This window comes from Argopecten irradians, chromosome 5 (assembly GCF_041381155.1).
Source record: "Argopecten irradians isolate NY chromosome 5, Ai_NY, whole genome shotgun sequence".
NCBI classification, from domain to species: Eukaryota; Metazoa; Mollusca; class Bivalvia; order Pectinida; family Pectinidae; genus Argopecten; species Argopecten irradians.
The window spans coordinates 28,352,204-28,365,451 of record NC_091138.1 but is presented as its reverse complement, the minus strand read 5'-3'; the positions used below and the strand labels follow the sequence as shown (position 1 = coordinate 28,365,451).

The window sequence follows — 13,248 nt, the reverse complement described above, 5'->3', positions numbered from 1 at the left end:
AGTCTAAATCAGGAACTAATTACTGTCAATGAAATATATTGCCAGGGTGTCAGGGTTTCCACTTTAACATTCTAATGCGTTCACATTTTAGTAGCATTCTGACCTTTCCCCTTTAAACTTAAATAAGAATCTATTACTAGTTGTGTAGCCATGCTATGTGGGACTGCAGTGGTTGAGTAGTTAAGGTGTTCCAAGATACTACTTCTAGCCCTACACCTGTAGGTTTTGAGTTCAAGTCCTGTCAGGGACAGTTGTCAGATACTAACTATAGGTTGGTGATTTTTCTGTGGTTCTCCGGTTTTGCTGCACCTTCTAAACCTGGCACATGCTTAGTTGACTCTTGATATTAAAAGGATGCTGAACAAATACAAATAAGACTTGCTATGAAAATGTTGAAAATTAATTCTGGTATTTGGTAATCTAACAACTCTTATATTATTGGGGGATATTAATTGTACCTCAACTCTGGTATTTGGTCATCTAACCACTCTATCATTATTGGGGATATTAATTGTACCTCAACTCTGGTATTTGGTCATCTAACCACTCTATCATTATTGGGGATATTAATTGTACCTCAACTCTGGTATTTGGTCATCTAACCACTCTATCATTATTGGGGATATTAATTGTACCTCAACTCTGGTATTTGGTCATCTAACCACTCTATCATTATTGGGGATATTAATTGTACCTCAACTCTGGTATTTGGTCATCTAACCACTCTATCATTATTGGGGATATTAATTATACCTCAACTCTGGTATTTGGTCATCTAACCACTCTATCATTATTGGGGATATTAATTATACCTCAACTCTGGTATTTGGTCATCTAACCACTCTATCATTATTGGGGATATTAATTATACCTCAACTCTGGTATTTGGTCATCTAACCACTCTATCATTATTGGGGATATTAATTGTACCTCAACTCTGGTATTTGGTCATCTAACCACTCTATCATTATTGGGGATATTAATTGTACCTCAACTCTGGTATTTGGTCATCTAACCACTCTATCATTATTGGGGATATTAATTGTACCTCAACTCTGGTATTTGGTCATCTAACCACTCTATCATTATTGGGGATATTAATTATACCTCAACTCTGGTATTTGGTAATCTAACCACTCTATCATTATTGGGGATATTAATTGTACCTCAACTCTGGTATTTGGTCATTTGAAAAAATCATCTATCATTATTGGGGATATATTATTGGGGGATATTAATTATACCTCAACTCTGGTATTTGGTCATCTTTTTACCAAAATTTTTCTACCAATCTTTATCATTATTAGGGAATTTATTAATTCTTACCTCAATGATCTAATGCTGGCAATATTTGGTACCCTATTTATAGCAACCACCTGCTTAATAAGACCCCTTCCCTGGAGTCCCAAATAGCCAATTTCAACATGTCATCAAGACCACGTGGCTATTAAGACCATATGTCCTGGGTGGTGTTTATAGATAGGTTTGACTGTCCCCTGGGTGATGTTTATAGATAGGTTTGACTGTTCCCTGGGTGGTCGTTTATAGATAGGTTTGACTGTCCCCTGGGTGGTGTTTATAGATGGTCTGACTGTCCCCTGGGTGGTGTTTATAGATGGGTCTGACTGTCCCCTGGGTGTTGTTTATAGATGGGTCTGACTGTCCCCTGGGTGGTGTTTATAGATGGGTCTGACTGTCCCCTGGGTGGTGTTAATAGATGGGTCTGACTGTCCCCTGGGTGGTGTTTATAGATGGGTCTAACTGTTCCCTGGATGGTGTTTATAGATGGGTCTAACTGTTCCCTGGATGGTGTTTATAGATGGGTCTAACTGTCCCCTGGGTGGTGTTTATAGATGGGTCTAACTGTTCCCTGGGTGTTGTTTATAGATAGGTTTGACTGTCCCCTGAGTGGTCTTTATAGACCAGTACTGGGTGGTTGATGGATTGACTGTCCCCTGTGGTCTTTATAGTGTCACCAGGTTTGACTGTCCCCTGGGTGGTGTTTATAGATGGGTTTGACTTCCCTGGGTGGTCTTTATAATGTTTGACTGTCCCCTGAGTGGTCTTTATAGATGGGTCTGACTGTCCCCTGGATGGTGTTTATAGATGGGTCTGACTATCCCTGGGTGGTCTTTATATATAAGTTTGACTGTCCCCTGAGTCTTTATAGATAGGTTTGACTGTCCCCTGGATGTGTTTATAGTTAGGTTGAATGTCCCTGGGTGGTGTTTATAGATGGTTGACTGTCCCCGGGTGGTGTTTATAGATGGGTCTGACTTCCCCTGGGTGGTCTTTATATATAAGTTTGACTGTCCCCTGGTGGTTTTATAGATGGTGACTGTCCCTGGATGGTGTTTATAGTTAGGTTTGAATGTCCCCTGGGTGGTGTTTATAGATAGGTTTGACTGTCCCCTGGGTGGTGTTTATAGATGGGTTGACTTCCCTGGTGGTGGACTGCCCCGTGGTCTTTATAGATAGTTTGACTGTCCCCTTGGATGGTGTTTATAGAGGTTTGATGTCCCCTGGGTGGCGTTTATAGATGGGTCTGACTATCCCCTGGGTGGTCTTTATATATAAGTTTGACTGTCCCCTGGGTGGTGTTTATAGATGGGTCTGACTGTTCCCTGGGTGGTGTTTATAGTTAGGTTTGACTGTCCCCTGGGTGGTGTTTATAGATAAGTTTGACTGTCCCCTGAGTGGTCTTTATAGATAGGTTTGACTGTCCCCTTGGGTGGTGTTTATAGTTAGGTTTGACTGTCCCCTGGGTGGTGTTTATAGATAGGTTTGACTGTCCCCTGGGTGGTGTTTATAGATAGGTTTGACTGTCCCCTGGGTGGTGTTTATAGATAGGTTTGACTTTCCCCTTTGTGGTCTTTATAGATAGGTTTGACCGTCCCCTGCGTGGTGTTTATAGATAGGTTTGACTGTCCCTTGTGTGATATTTTAATGTGTAGGTTTGACTGTCCCCTGGGTGGTCTTTATTAGCCCACCATCATTAGATGGTGGGCTATTCAAATCGCCTTTCGTCCGTGGTCCGTCGTCCGTCCGTCCTTCCGTCCGTCCGTCCGTCCGTCCGTCCGTCCGTCCGTCCGTCCGTTAACAATACTTGTTACCACTATTTCTCAGAAAGTACTGAAGGGATCTTTCTCAAATTTCATATGTAGGTTCCCCAAGGGCCCTAGTTGTGCATATTGCATTTTGGGACCGATCGTTTAACAAGATGGCCGACAGGCGGCCATCTTGGATTTTGATAGTTAAAGTTTGTTACCGCTATTTCTCAAAAAGTGCTGAAAGGATGTTTCTCAAATTTCATATACAGGTTCCCCTAGGACTCTAGTTGTGCATATTGCATTTTGGGACCGATCGGTCAACAAGATGGCCGACAGGCGGCCATCTTGGATTTTGATAGTTAAAGTTTGTTACCGCTATTTCTCAAAAAGTACTGAAGGGATCTTTCTCAAACTTCATATGTAGGTTCCCCTAGGGCCCTAGTTGTGCATATTGCATTTTGGGACCGATCGGTCAACAAGATGGCCGACAGGCAGCCATCTTGGATTTTGATAGTTAAAGTTTGTTACTGCTATTTCTCAAAAAGTTTTGAAGGGATCTTTCTCAAATTTCATATATAGATTCCCCTAGAGCCCTAGTTGTGCATATTGCATTTTGGGACTGATCGGTCAACAAGATGGCCGACAGGCAGCCATCTTGGATTTTGATAGTTAAAGTTTGTTACCGCTATTACTCAAAAAGTACTGAAGGGATCTTTCTCAAACTTCATATATAAGTTCTTCTAGGGTCCTAGTTGTGCATATTGCATTTTTGGACCGATCGGGCAACAAGATGGCCGACAGGCGGCCATCTTGGATTTTGATAGTTAAAGTTTGTTACCGCAATTCCTCAAAAAGTGCTGAAGGGATCTTTCTCAAATTTCATATACAGGTTCCCCTAGGACCCTAGTTGTGCATATTGCATTTTAGGACCGATCGGTGAACAAGGTGGCCGACAGGTGGCCATCTTGGATTTTGATAGTTAGTTTGTTACAGCTATTACTCAAAAAGTACTGAAGGGGTCTTTCTCAAAATTTTGTATATAGGTTCTCCTAGGGCCCTAGTTGTGCATATTGCATTTTGGGACCGATCGTTCAACAAGATGGCCAACAGGCGGCCATCTTGGATTTTGATAGTTAAAGATTGTTACCGCTATTTCTGAAAAAGTACTAAAGGTATCGATCACAAATTTCATATGAAGGTTCCCCAAGGACCCTAGTTGTGCATATTGTTATTTGTGACCGATCGGTAAATAAGATGGCCGACCGACGGCCATCTTGGATTTTGATTGTTTAAGTTTGTTACCGCTATTTCTCAGAAAGTACTGAAGGGATCTCTCTCAAATTTTATGTGTAGGTTCCCCTTGTACCATAGTTGTGCATAGTACCTTTTAGGACTGATGCATAATGCCTTTCGGGACTGATCGGTAAACAAGATAGCCAACCGGCTGCCATCTTAGATTTCATTGTTGAAGTTTGTTACCACTATTTCTTAGAAAGTACTATAGCGATCTGTCTCAAATTTTATATGTCGTGTGTTTGAAAAAGTTTGAAAAGCAGGGAAAAGATCCCTCTTTCCATTGTCAGACATAGATCATTCTTTGGTGGGCGCCAAGATCCCTCTGGGATCTCTTGTATATAAGTTTGACTGTCCCCTGGGTGGTGTTTATATATAAGTTTGACTGTCCCCTGGGTGGTGTTTATAGATAGGTTTGACTTTCCCCTTGGGTGGTGTTTATAGTTAGGTTTGAATGTCCCCTGGGTAGTCTTGATAGATAGGTTTGACTGTCCCCTGGGTGGTGTTTATAGACAGGTTTGACTGTCCCCTGGGTGGTGTTTATAGATAGTTTTGACTGTCCCCTGGGTGGTGTTTATAGATAGGTTTGACCGTCCCCTGAGTGGTATTTATAGATAGTTTTGACTGTCCCCTGGGTGGTGTTTATAGATAGTTTTGACTGTCCCTTGGATGGTGTTTATAGATAGGTTTGACCGTCCCCTGGGTGGTATTTATAGATAGGTTTGACTGTCCCCTGGGTGGTGTTTATAGATAGGTTTGACTGTCCCATGGGTGGTGTTTATAGATAGGTTTGGCTGTCCCCTGGGTGGTATTTTTATGTGTAGGTTTGACTGTCCCGTGGGTGGTGTTTATAGATAGGTTTGGCTGTCCCCTGGGTGGTATTTTTATGTGTAGGTTTGACTGTCCCCTGAGTGGTGTTTACAGATAGTTCTGACTGTCCCTTGGATGGTGTTTATAGATAGGTTTGACTGTCCCCTGGGTGGTGTTTATAGATAGTTTTGACTGTCCCCTGGGTGGTGTTTATAGATAGGTTTGACTGTATTTTGTTTTATATCTACAGGTTACAATAACCTGCCTCTCCGCCAGTCGGTGTATACCTTCCACAAGGCTGGCTATAATGTGTACGACCCCATAGGCTGTCTGACCCAGCGAAGCGTGAAGGCTAACTTTGGTAACCTGCAGTACATCCCTGAGGAGCTGGACAAGGCCCCGTCCCTGTGTGGGGAAAACAAGCCCTGCTCCTGGGGTCAGGCTATCAATGTAATGAACAAGTATGTCTATGTCAGTCAGCCAGACCAACACAGGGTCGTCGTCATCGACTCACAGAAAACAATGAGCCCTGTACAGGTAAGAACCCTTACATTTCTAGGTCACTTATTGTTTACATCTTTTACTATTTCTTACTGCAGCCAATCAAAGAAAGAAAGTTGTTGCTTTCTCGGATGCTATGAATTCTTGTTTTTCTCCAATTAGTGTTTAAGACAAAGCAAGCAAACTTGTTTTGGAATGATTTTCAGTCCTAAGGTCAAAGGTCAAAGTCACTAGATCAGAAAAGAAAAAAGTAAAACCATATTTCTTTTTAAAAATCTTGCATTGCATCCACTTCCTTTGATTTCTCATTACAGTGATTTTGATATTTGTTAAGGATTAGATTTTGTTAGTAAAAATGGAATGTTTTCTGTTGTAGTTTATACAGACAGACAAGTACCCGGTGAAGCTGCACTATGTTGAACATTTAGATGAGGTTTGGGTTCTATGTTGGAATTCCGACAGAAACACAGGCTCCAAGACAATTGTGGTGATCCGCGACGCTAGCAAGGACAGCAGACATCACATGGTACACACACAGCCAATCGGATATCGGTTTGACCTGGTAAGACTTTAAGTATAATAGACAAACTGAAATTGTAATTATTTTATGGAATTATTTTTCTTAATTCCGATAAAGCTATTTGTTTTGTTTTCTTGAATTTAAGACATCTTAGAGTATAGAAATTTGTAGGACTTCACAACAGACTAAAATCTTGAATTAAACCAGCATATTGTGAGTCACTCTTTAAAAAAACAGACTTATTGTATACATGCTGTTTTTGCTATAGTTACAAGACATGTTCCAAACACCCCATTACTATAAAAATGTGTTGTTTATAGGTACAAGACATGTTCCTACCACCCCAGAACGACCTTGGCCACGCCTTCCACTATGGCTATGTTATCCACAATGAACAGCGTGGATTGTTTAAGCTTGACCTTGACACCATGCGCTACACCAAGGCCGTCGACCTCAGTAACTTTGATTGTGTACCACAGAAAGTTGCTTTCATCCCCATTGGTAAGCAATTTAGACCCACTGGCATGCATCTCAAATAGATTACTTATATCATTTGGTAATGTGGTGTTCATTTTAAAATTATACTTGTGAGAATATGTTGTTCTCATTTGAAGAGAAAAGTTGCCTTTTCACATGAAAAAAGAAGAGTTTTTAAATAATCATATTTTTGTGGATATTCCTAAGACAGCATGACATCATTATTGATATTTTACTTATAGGTGGCCATGTTGTGGTAAAGTGTATTAAGAAGATGATGGATGATTCCCGAACTCTTCAGATTCTGATGGACTATATTACTGACATTCCTCTCGCAAATATCACCATGTTTGGTACTCCGTATGTGTCCCCCGACTCCCGCACCATCGTGACCGTGGATGAGGTCACTGGCAAGGTCAGAGTGGCCACCATACAGGAAGATGGTATGTAGCACTGTGGTGATGTAACTAGGAATGCTGTAGTCTTGTAATATGCCTGAGAACACTGTTGATATATTCAACTGAAAGGACTTTTCTTTTATCAATAGCATAAATTCCTTGAAAATCAAATTAATTTTTTTTTTAATTTTTTTTTTATTTATCAAATTAAATTGTCCTCTCTATCTTCACTGTTTAAACCACAGTACTTCTTACTGTAGCTTAAAAACCTTTGGAACAATTAATTTGAGATGATGTTTTATCCACTTACTGGTGTATTGAATAGGAGTATGGAAGATGTAAGAACAGGAAAGATTAGTACATATTGTATGTGGTCTTTCTTACAGGTCAGATTAAGAAGGGTATTGAGGTGAGCGTGGCGTCCTCTGTCAGTGACGTCACTTTCTTTCCCTCTCAGGCCAGTACAGGATATGACCTCTATCTGACCTCACAGGAACATGCCCAAGTATTCCACGTCAATTTGATTAACGGAAAAGTCACCACAATCAAAGGTAGTATATTGTTGCATTTTTCAGGTTAAAAAAGAAAGTTATAGCTAATGAAAATAATGAAATGGACAAGTGACAATTAATGTTTTAGGTCATCCGACCTGTAGGATCACGATAACCTATAGTCATCATGTGTCGTCTGTTATCCGCCGTCCGCCTTGCGTAAACTTTTCACATTTTGAACTTCTTCTCAAGTTCTACCAGTATAATTTAGCTGAAACTTGCCTGAAATGATCCTGACATGGTCCCAATCAAGTGTTGATATTTTTTGGGTCAAGGTGGCAACCACAGCCGCTACCATCTTAAAACATAGTTAACACTTCTTCTTAAGTTCTACCAGTATAATTTAGCTGAAACTTGCCTGAAATGATCCTGACATGGTCCCAATCAAGTGTTGATATTTTTTGGGTCAATCTGAAATTCAAGGTGGCAACCACAGCCGCTACCATCTTAAAACACAGTTAACACTTCTTCTCAAGTTCTACCAGTATAATTTAGCTGAAACTTGCATGAAATGATCCTGACATGGTACTGACTAAGTGTTGATACATATCAGGTCTTTCCAAAACCAAGATGACCGCCACAGCCGCCATCTTGAGAACACATTTTGAACATCCTTTTAAGTTCTTCCGGTGTGATTTGGCTGAAACTTGCCTGAAATGACCCTGATATGATCTTGACAAAGTGTTGTTACATACCTGGTTGATTCCAAACGGAAGATGGCTACCATGACACCATATCTGATTTATTTCCAATATGACTATTGCCAAGGTAGTCAGATGACCGTTAAGACCCTTGGACCTCTTGTGATAAGGATACAGTTTTAGACATGTTATGATATAATTATTAAATTATTTCATGAAAGAAAAAGAAAAGTGAGTTTCCCTTGATACCTCGAGACTGTTAAAAGCACATAAAGAATGTAGAGATTGTCTAGATCGTTATCGGTAGCTTCTCTTCAACATTTTGTAGAATGTATTGACAGCTGTGGTGGCCAAGTGTTTAGGGTGTTCTGACATATAACCACTCGCATTCCACCTCTGGGTCGTGAGTTTGAATCCCACATGGGGCAGTTACCAGGTACTGTCCACAGTTCCCTGGTCTTTTTCGAAAGGTTGTCTTGGCACTTTCTTAAATGAACCTGGCTGTTAATAGACAAACAATTCAGGGTAAAAATCTATTAATGATGTTAATTTGACCATTGTCTGACCTTTGTTACAGATGCTGAGGATCCTAGAACTGTCCGAGTCTGGCCATGGTCCGACAAAACACGCTCTATAGTCCACGGGAATGTGTTCAGCGAGTTCCTTGCCACGCCCTCTGAATCCACACTAGTCATCATGAATGGACGTGACAGGCATGTGCACTGCAAATTTGCTGACTTGAAGAGTCCCGACTCTGTGCTGTTCTCGTCTAACCTTGGGTGAACAGTTGTCTCGTGGAGTCAACACTATTTTTCTATACAATAATAACAGCAAAGCCTAGATATGATTTAATACAGCTAAAAGTCTGGGTTCAGCATGTGTGATTTTCCTGGATGATATAATTCTTTTTGTTGAGTTGGGAAAATCTAAATGAGTAACTATGAACAAGATCACCTGTGTTATACATATATGATTATTTTATCAGGGCAAAGACCCATCACATATTGGATGGATATTTAGTATTATGATGATAAATCAAACAATCTTTGAAATAGAGAGGAAAAAGCACCGTTTGTGGGGGGAAATCAAATTGTTGTAACCGTGTAATCAGAAAGACGCAATTGTTTTATACCTCTTTCACAAAAGTTAATACAACAACAGATAAAATTAATTCTAGACAACATTGGAATTCCCTACTGTTTTAATTAATTCTAGTCAATTTTGGAATTCCTTACTGTTCTCAATATGTCCCAGGTGTTCTATAAATAGGAGATTCTGTGGTGTCGAATTGAGGCATTCCGGAGTGTTCTTTGATAAGAGAATATTTATTGGTGTTCTCGGTGGATTCCAAATGTGTTTTCTAACTTGAGGATTCTCTGGAGTTCTCTCATGTTGGAATTCCCTTATAAAGACTAACTGTAGATTTCCTGGTGTCCATTAACTTTGATTGGCTCGTAATTTCTTACATAAAATTTCCCTGGTGTTCTCCAGTGGGCTATATCCCTGATTCTCATATGAAGAGACTCCCTGTCATTCCACTAAAGGATTCCCTTGTTTCTTTCAAACATTTTTCACTCATTTGACATCAATCTTGTAAGTGACCAATTGAACATGTTTCCTTTTTAATTGTCATTAAGAGTGAAAATTAGAAATTAAAAATTGTACAGATAATACACAAAAGAGAAAGGATGCCAGTTCTGTTTAAGTTACATGAATATCTTGCTATGTAAGTTGATTGGGAGCCATGAAGACTTTCTATTCCAGCCTTTGATTATGTGTTCTCTAGACGTTTGGAGCATTGAATATGTTTGAGCGTGGGGTCTACAGACCTCTGAAGAGCTATTAGAAATGTCTCGTGTGTTTGTACGAGTGTGGAAGATACACCGTTGTTTGTATACAATTATCACTGCTGATTTAAAGGGATAACAACATCAGGCTATTAGATGGAGACCTTTTTATACCCTTTATTGTGGATACACCATCAAACAACACTTTTCTGATTAGTCTCACATTTGTGCACAGTTTTCAAAATTAAATCTGAACTAATCGTTATTAATGTGAACAACTTTATTATCCAAACGTAATAATCTGCATTGACAGGGGAAATACAAGTGTACGTGTTTTCTGTGTTCTAATGAAAAGTCTATATTGAAGGATATACACGTTTATACTCAATTTTAATTAATGTTGTAATATCCAGATGAAGTTGAAGTTTAGATAGCGTTCGTTCCCCGATATAAAATAAAATGTCCCCTTAAAAAATTACCTTGTAGAAGAGGGTTTCCACCAACAAAAACTAATTGAAAACGATATTAAGTAGACCTTTTGAAGGGAAGAATATAATTGTTCCCCCATTATAATAGACTATTCTAGAATCGGGGAAGAACTGATATTGTTTGATGAGTAAGCTTCAACAATACATGTAATTATAAATAGTTTTGTATAGCATTTTTAATTTTTGTCATTCCATTAATTGTAAGAATATACATCAACTATGTTGTCATCAGCTTTTTAACACAACAATTTTAATATACAATTTTTTGTGCATTTGCAGTTTATTTTTGTCTTTTGTTAAGTTTTATTCCTTGTATATGTTAATATGCATACATGATGTTCATGATTTAACGTCTTTCTTACCATTTACCATTGAAATTTTTTTTAATTGTTTTTTTTATTATTTACTTTATACATATATATTTGTTACTTCTTTAGACTATTCAATATTATACAAAGTTCTCTAAAAGATGTACCACCAGTACTTTTATTTCTTTTGACATAGTCCACCGCCATCTAATATATATATATATACATGTATACTGTAGTTATGTACCAAGTACACATCATTTCCATCAAGTTTAGAAAAAACCTGTTCCATCATATGTATCCAGAAATTTGCTATATATATGTCTGTTTTTGTCAATGAAGAAAATAAAGCCCCCAGCTGAAACCATTTTGAAGTGCTATAAATGTTGAATTGTGACATTGAGAATACCAGTCAAAATAATGTTATCAATGATCACTGTGTAAATGTGATACACAAAGTGAGACCAGCTTTATCAAACTTCTGGATTGACTGTTGTTATCATCCACATAGATCAGGCCCTGCTACAGTCTCTGATAGGACTGCTAGTTTTATCATTATAACATCGCTGTCACCATGGTAACGTGTTGGCGCTTAAATATTCATAAAAATTTGCTTGTCAGGGAATGGTCATCATGATCAGGGGAGGTAATGAAGTAGGAAATTTGAGAGGACTGTCATTTAAAGTCCCTGTGTTTTCTAAAAAAATGTGCTTTTTTCTCCAATATTGTTTGGGTTAAAAAATACAAACATATTAAATATTTTGATATGAAGAACAGAAGAAAAGACGAGGACTATCCTACATTTATGGATACAAGATATTATCTAGTTTTGCTGAAACATAATATACTAGTTTTGCTGAAACATAATATACTAGTTTTGCTGAAACATAATATACCAATATATTAACTACCAGTGCTAGTAAGGGAAAGAGCAGGTATAACGTTTATGTTTAAAAAGGGGAGGTAATCAGGAATATATGTTGACAATCTCTTACAGTCTGATTTACACGGGAGGTAGCTTGTGTAGAAAAAGGTGAACAATCAAGAAAATTTCTAGTCATATACACAGAATTCCAGTTCACTTTTTACAGTGCTAGTCAAAGGATAGCACACCAGTAGGAATAAGTCTGATGCAAGGGAGATAATCAATGATCAGGGGAGGTAATAAAGCAGGTATTGGATATAACGGTGAACATTGATAGTTAATAATTGTAATCTGTTTATATCTTAGGTCATAAGATACTTCAATATTGGATGAACATTTTGAAGGTTGAAGTGTAACCATCTAGAAACAAGCTTACATTTCTATTAGCAATTATGCTATTTTGGTGTCTATTGTTTTGGCACTTTTTGCCTTTGCTTTGTCATCAAATTTTATCTGAAATATACTCACATCAATGCTAAACATTATCATGGTTTATAAATGTATTCTACAAAATGTTAAATAGTGAATCAATTTAGTCAATCTTTATGAAGAAATAATTTGTGCTATTGTGTTAAATCTAAACTTCATTTCCAAGTATGAACTAATACATGTTTCACATCAGATATTTGCCTATTGGTGTTACTTCAAGCTTTGTCTGTGGTGCGTTACTGTAGTACGTTGGAGTCTATGCAATCATGGACGCCGTATAGATATCGCCTCCTGCTCCCTCTGTTGTTTTTGTTAAGACTTGTTTGCCTTCTCTACAGATAAGTGGATCATCTATGTAAACTGTGTGTTACTGTTATTCATTTTATACATTATTGCCAGCCTCTCATCATCAGGTTGTTTTGCCTAAAATAAATGTGATCTTTGTGACAGTTGACTTTTATTGTGTTTTTAAACTGATGTATTACTACCTGGACTGGCCGAGTTTGAAGAGTCCGGACTATCTAACCTGTTGGCATGAGATCTAACACAAAGTAATATTTTATAATATCAGATTAGATTGTCAGAGCTCTTTGGACTAGGGCAGTCTATTCTATATTTGACTGAGGTCTGTCTGACTTACATCCCTATGTTAACGCTTGATCGCACTTCGCTGCGATACATTGATCACCCTGTCATAAGTGTAGCGTAGCAAAGAGCGATCAACTGTTGGTCTTCAACAAAGAAGGAGCATATTCTGTTTTCTTTCATACCTACGGGTGAAATACTGGCTGGTCTAGGGCAATACACTCATGTCGCCTAGGGCTGTATTACATGGCTACCCATGTAATAAAGCCTTGTGATGTCATGTTGTCAACAAAATTACTCTGTAAAATGTTCACATTTTTTAAACAAACTTGACTGGTTTTACTATAAAGTTTTAAACAACGAAATTTGTGTTGAAAATATCAAGTAATTTTTCATATATGGAAAATTGACTTGCAGTTGTGGTTTTCTTCTAACAATATAACAAGGCCAAGACCTAGTTGTAAACAAGCATTATCAATATGAAG

At 38.3% G+C, this 13,248-nt stretch overlaps 1 protein-coding gene across 1 annotated transcript in view; it reads left to right on the top strand.

Annotated features, from left to right (window-relative positions):
• Window positions 1–12,627, top strand: part of LOC138323425 (uncharacterized) — a 70,859-nt gene extending 58,232 nt beyond the window's left edge. Inside the window, exons 15-20 of the mRNA XM_069268035.1 lie at window positions 5,404–5,690; window positions 6,031–6,216; window positions 6,495–6,675; window positions 6,894–7,094; window positions 7,436–7,600; window positions 8,819–12,627. Of these exons, the coding sequence (XP_069124136.1) occupies window positions 5,404–5,690; window positions 6,031–6,216; window positions 6,495–6,675; window positions 6,894–7,094; window positions 7,436–7,600; window positions 8,819–9,024 (1,226 nt within the window). The 3' untranslated portion in view covers window positions 9,025–12,627. The remainder of the gene's footprint in view (window positions 1–5,403; window positions 5,691–6,030; window positions 6,217–6,494; window positions 6,676–6,893; window positions 7,095–7,435; window positions 7,601–8,818) is intronic.
• The last annotated feature ends 621 nt before the right edge of the window (window positions 12,628–13,248 follow it).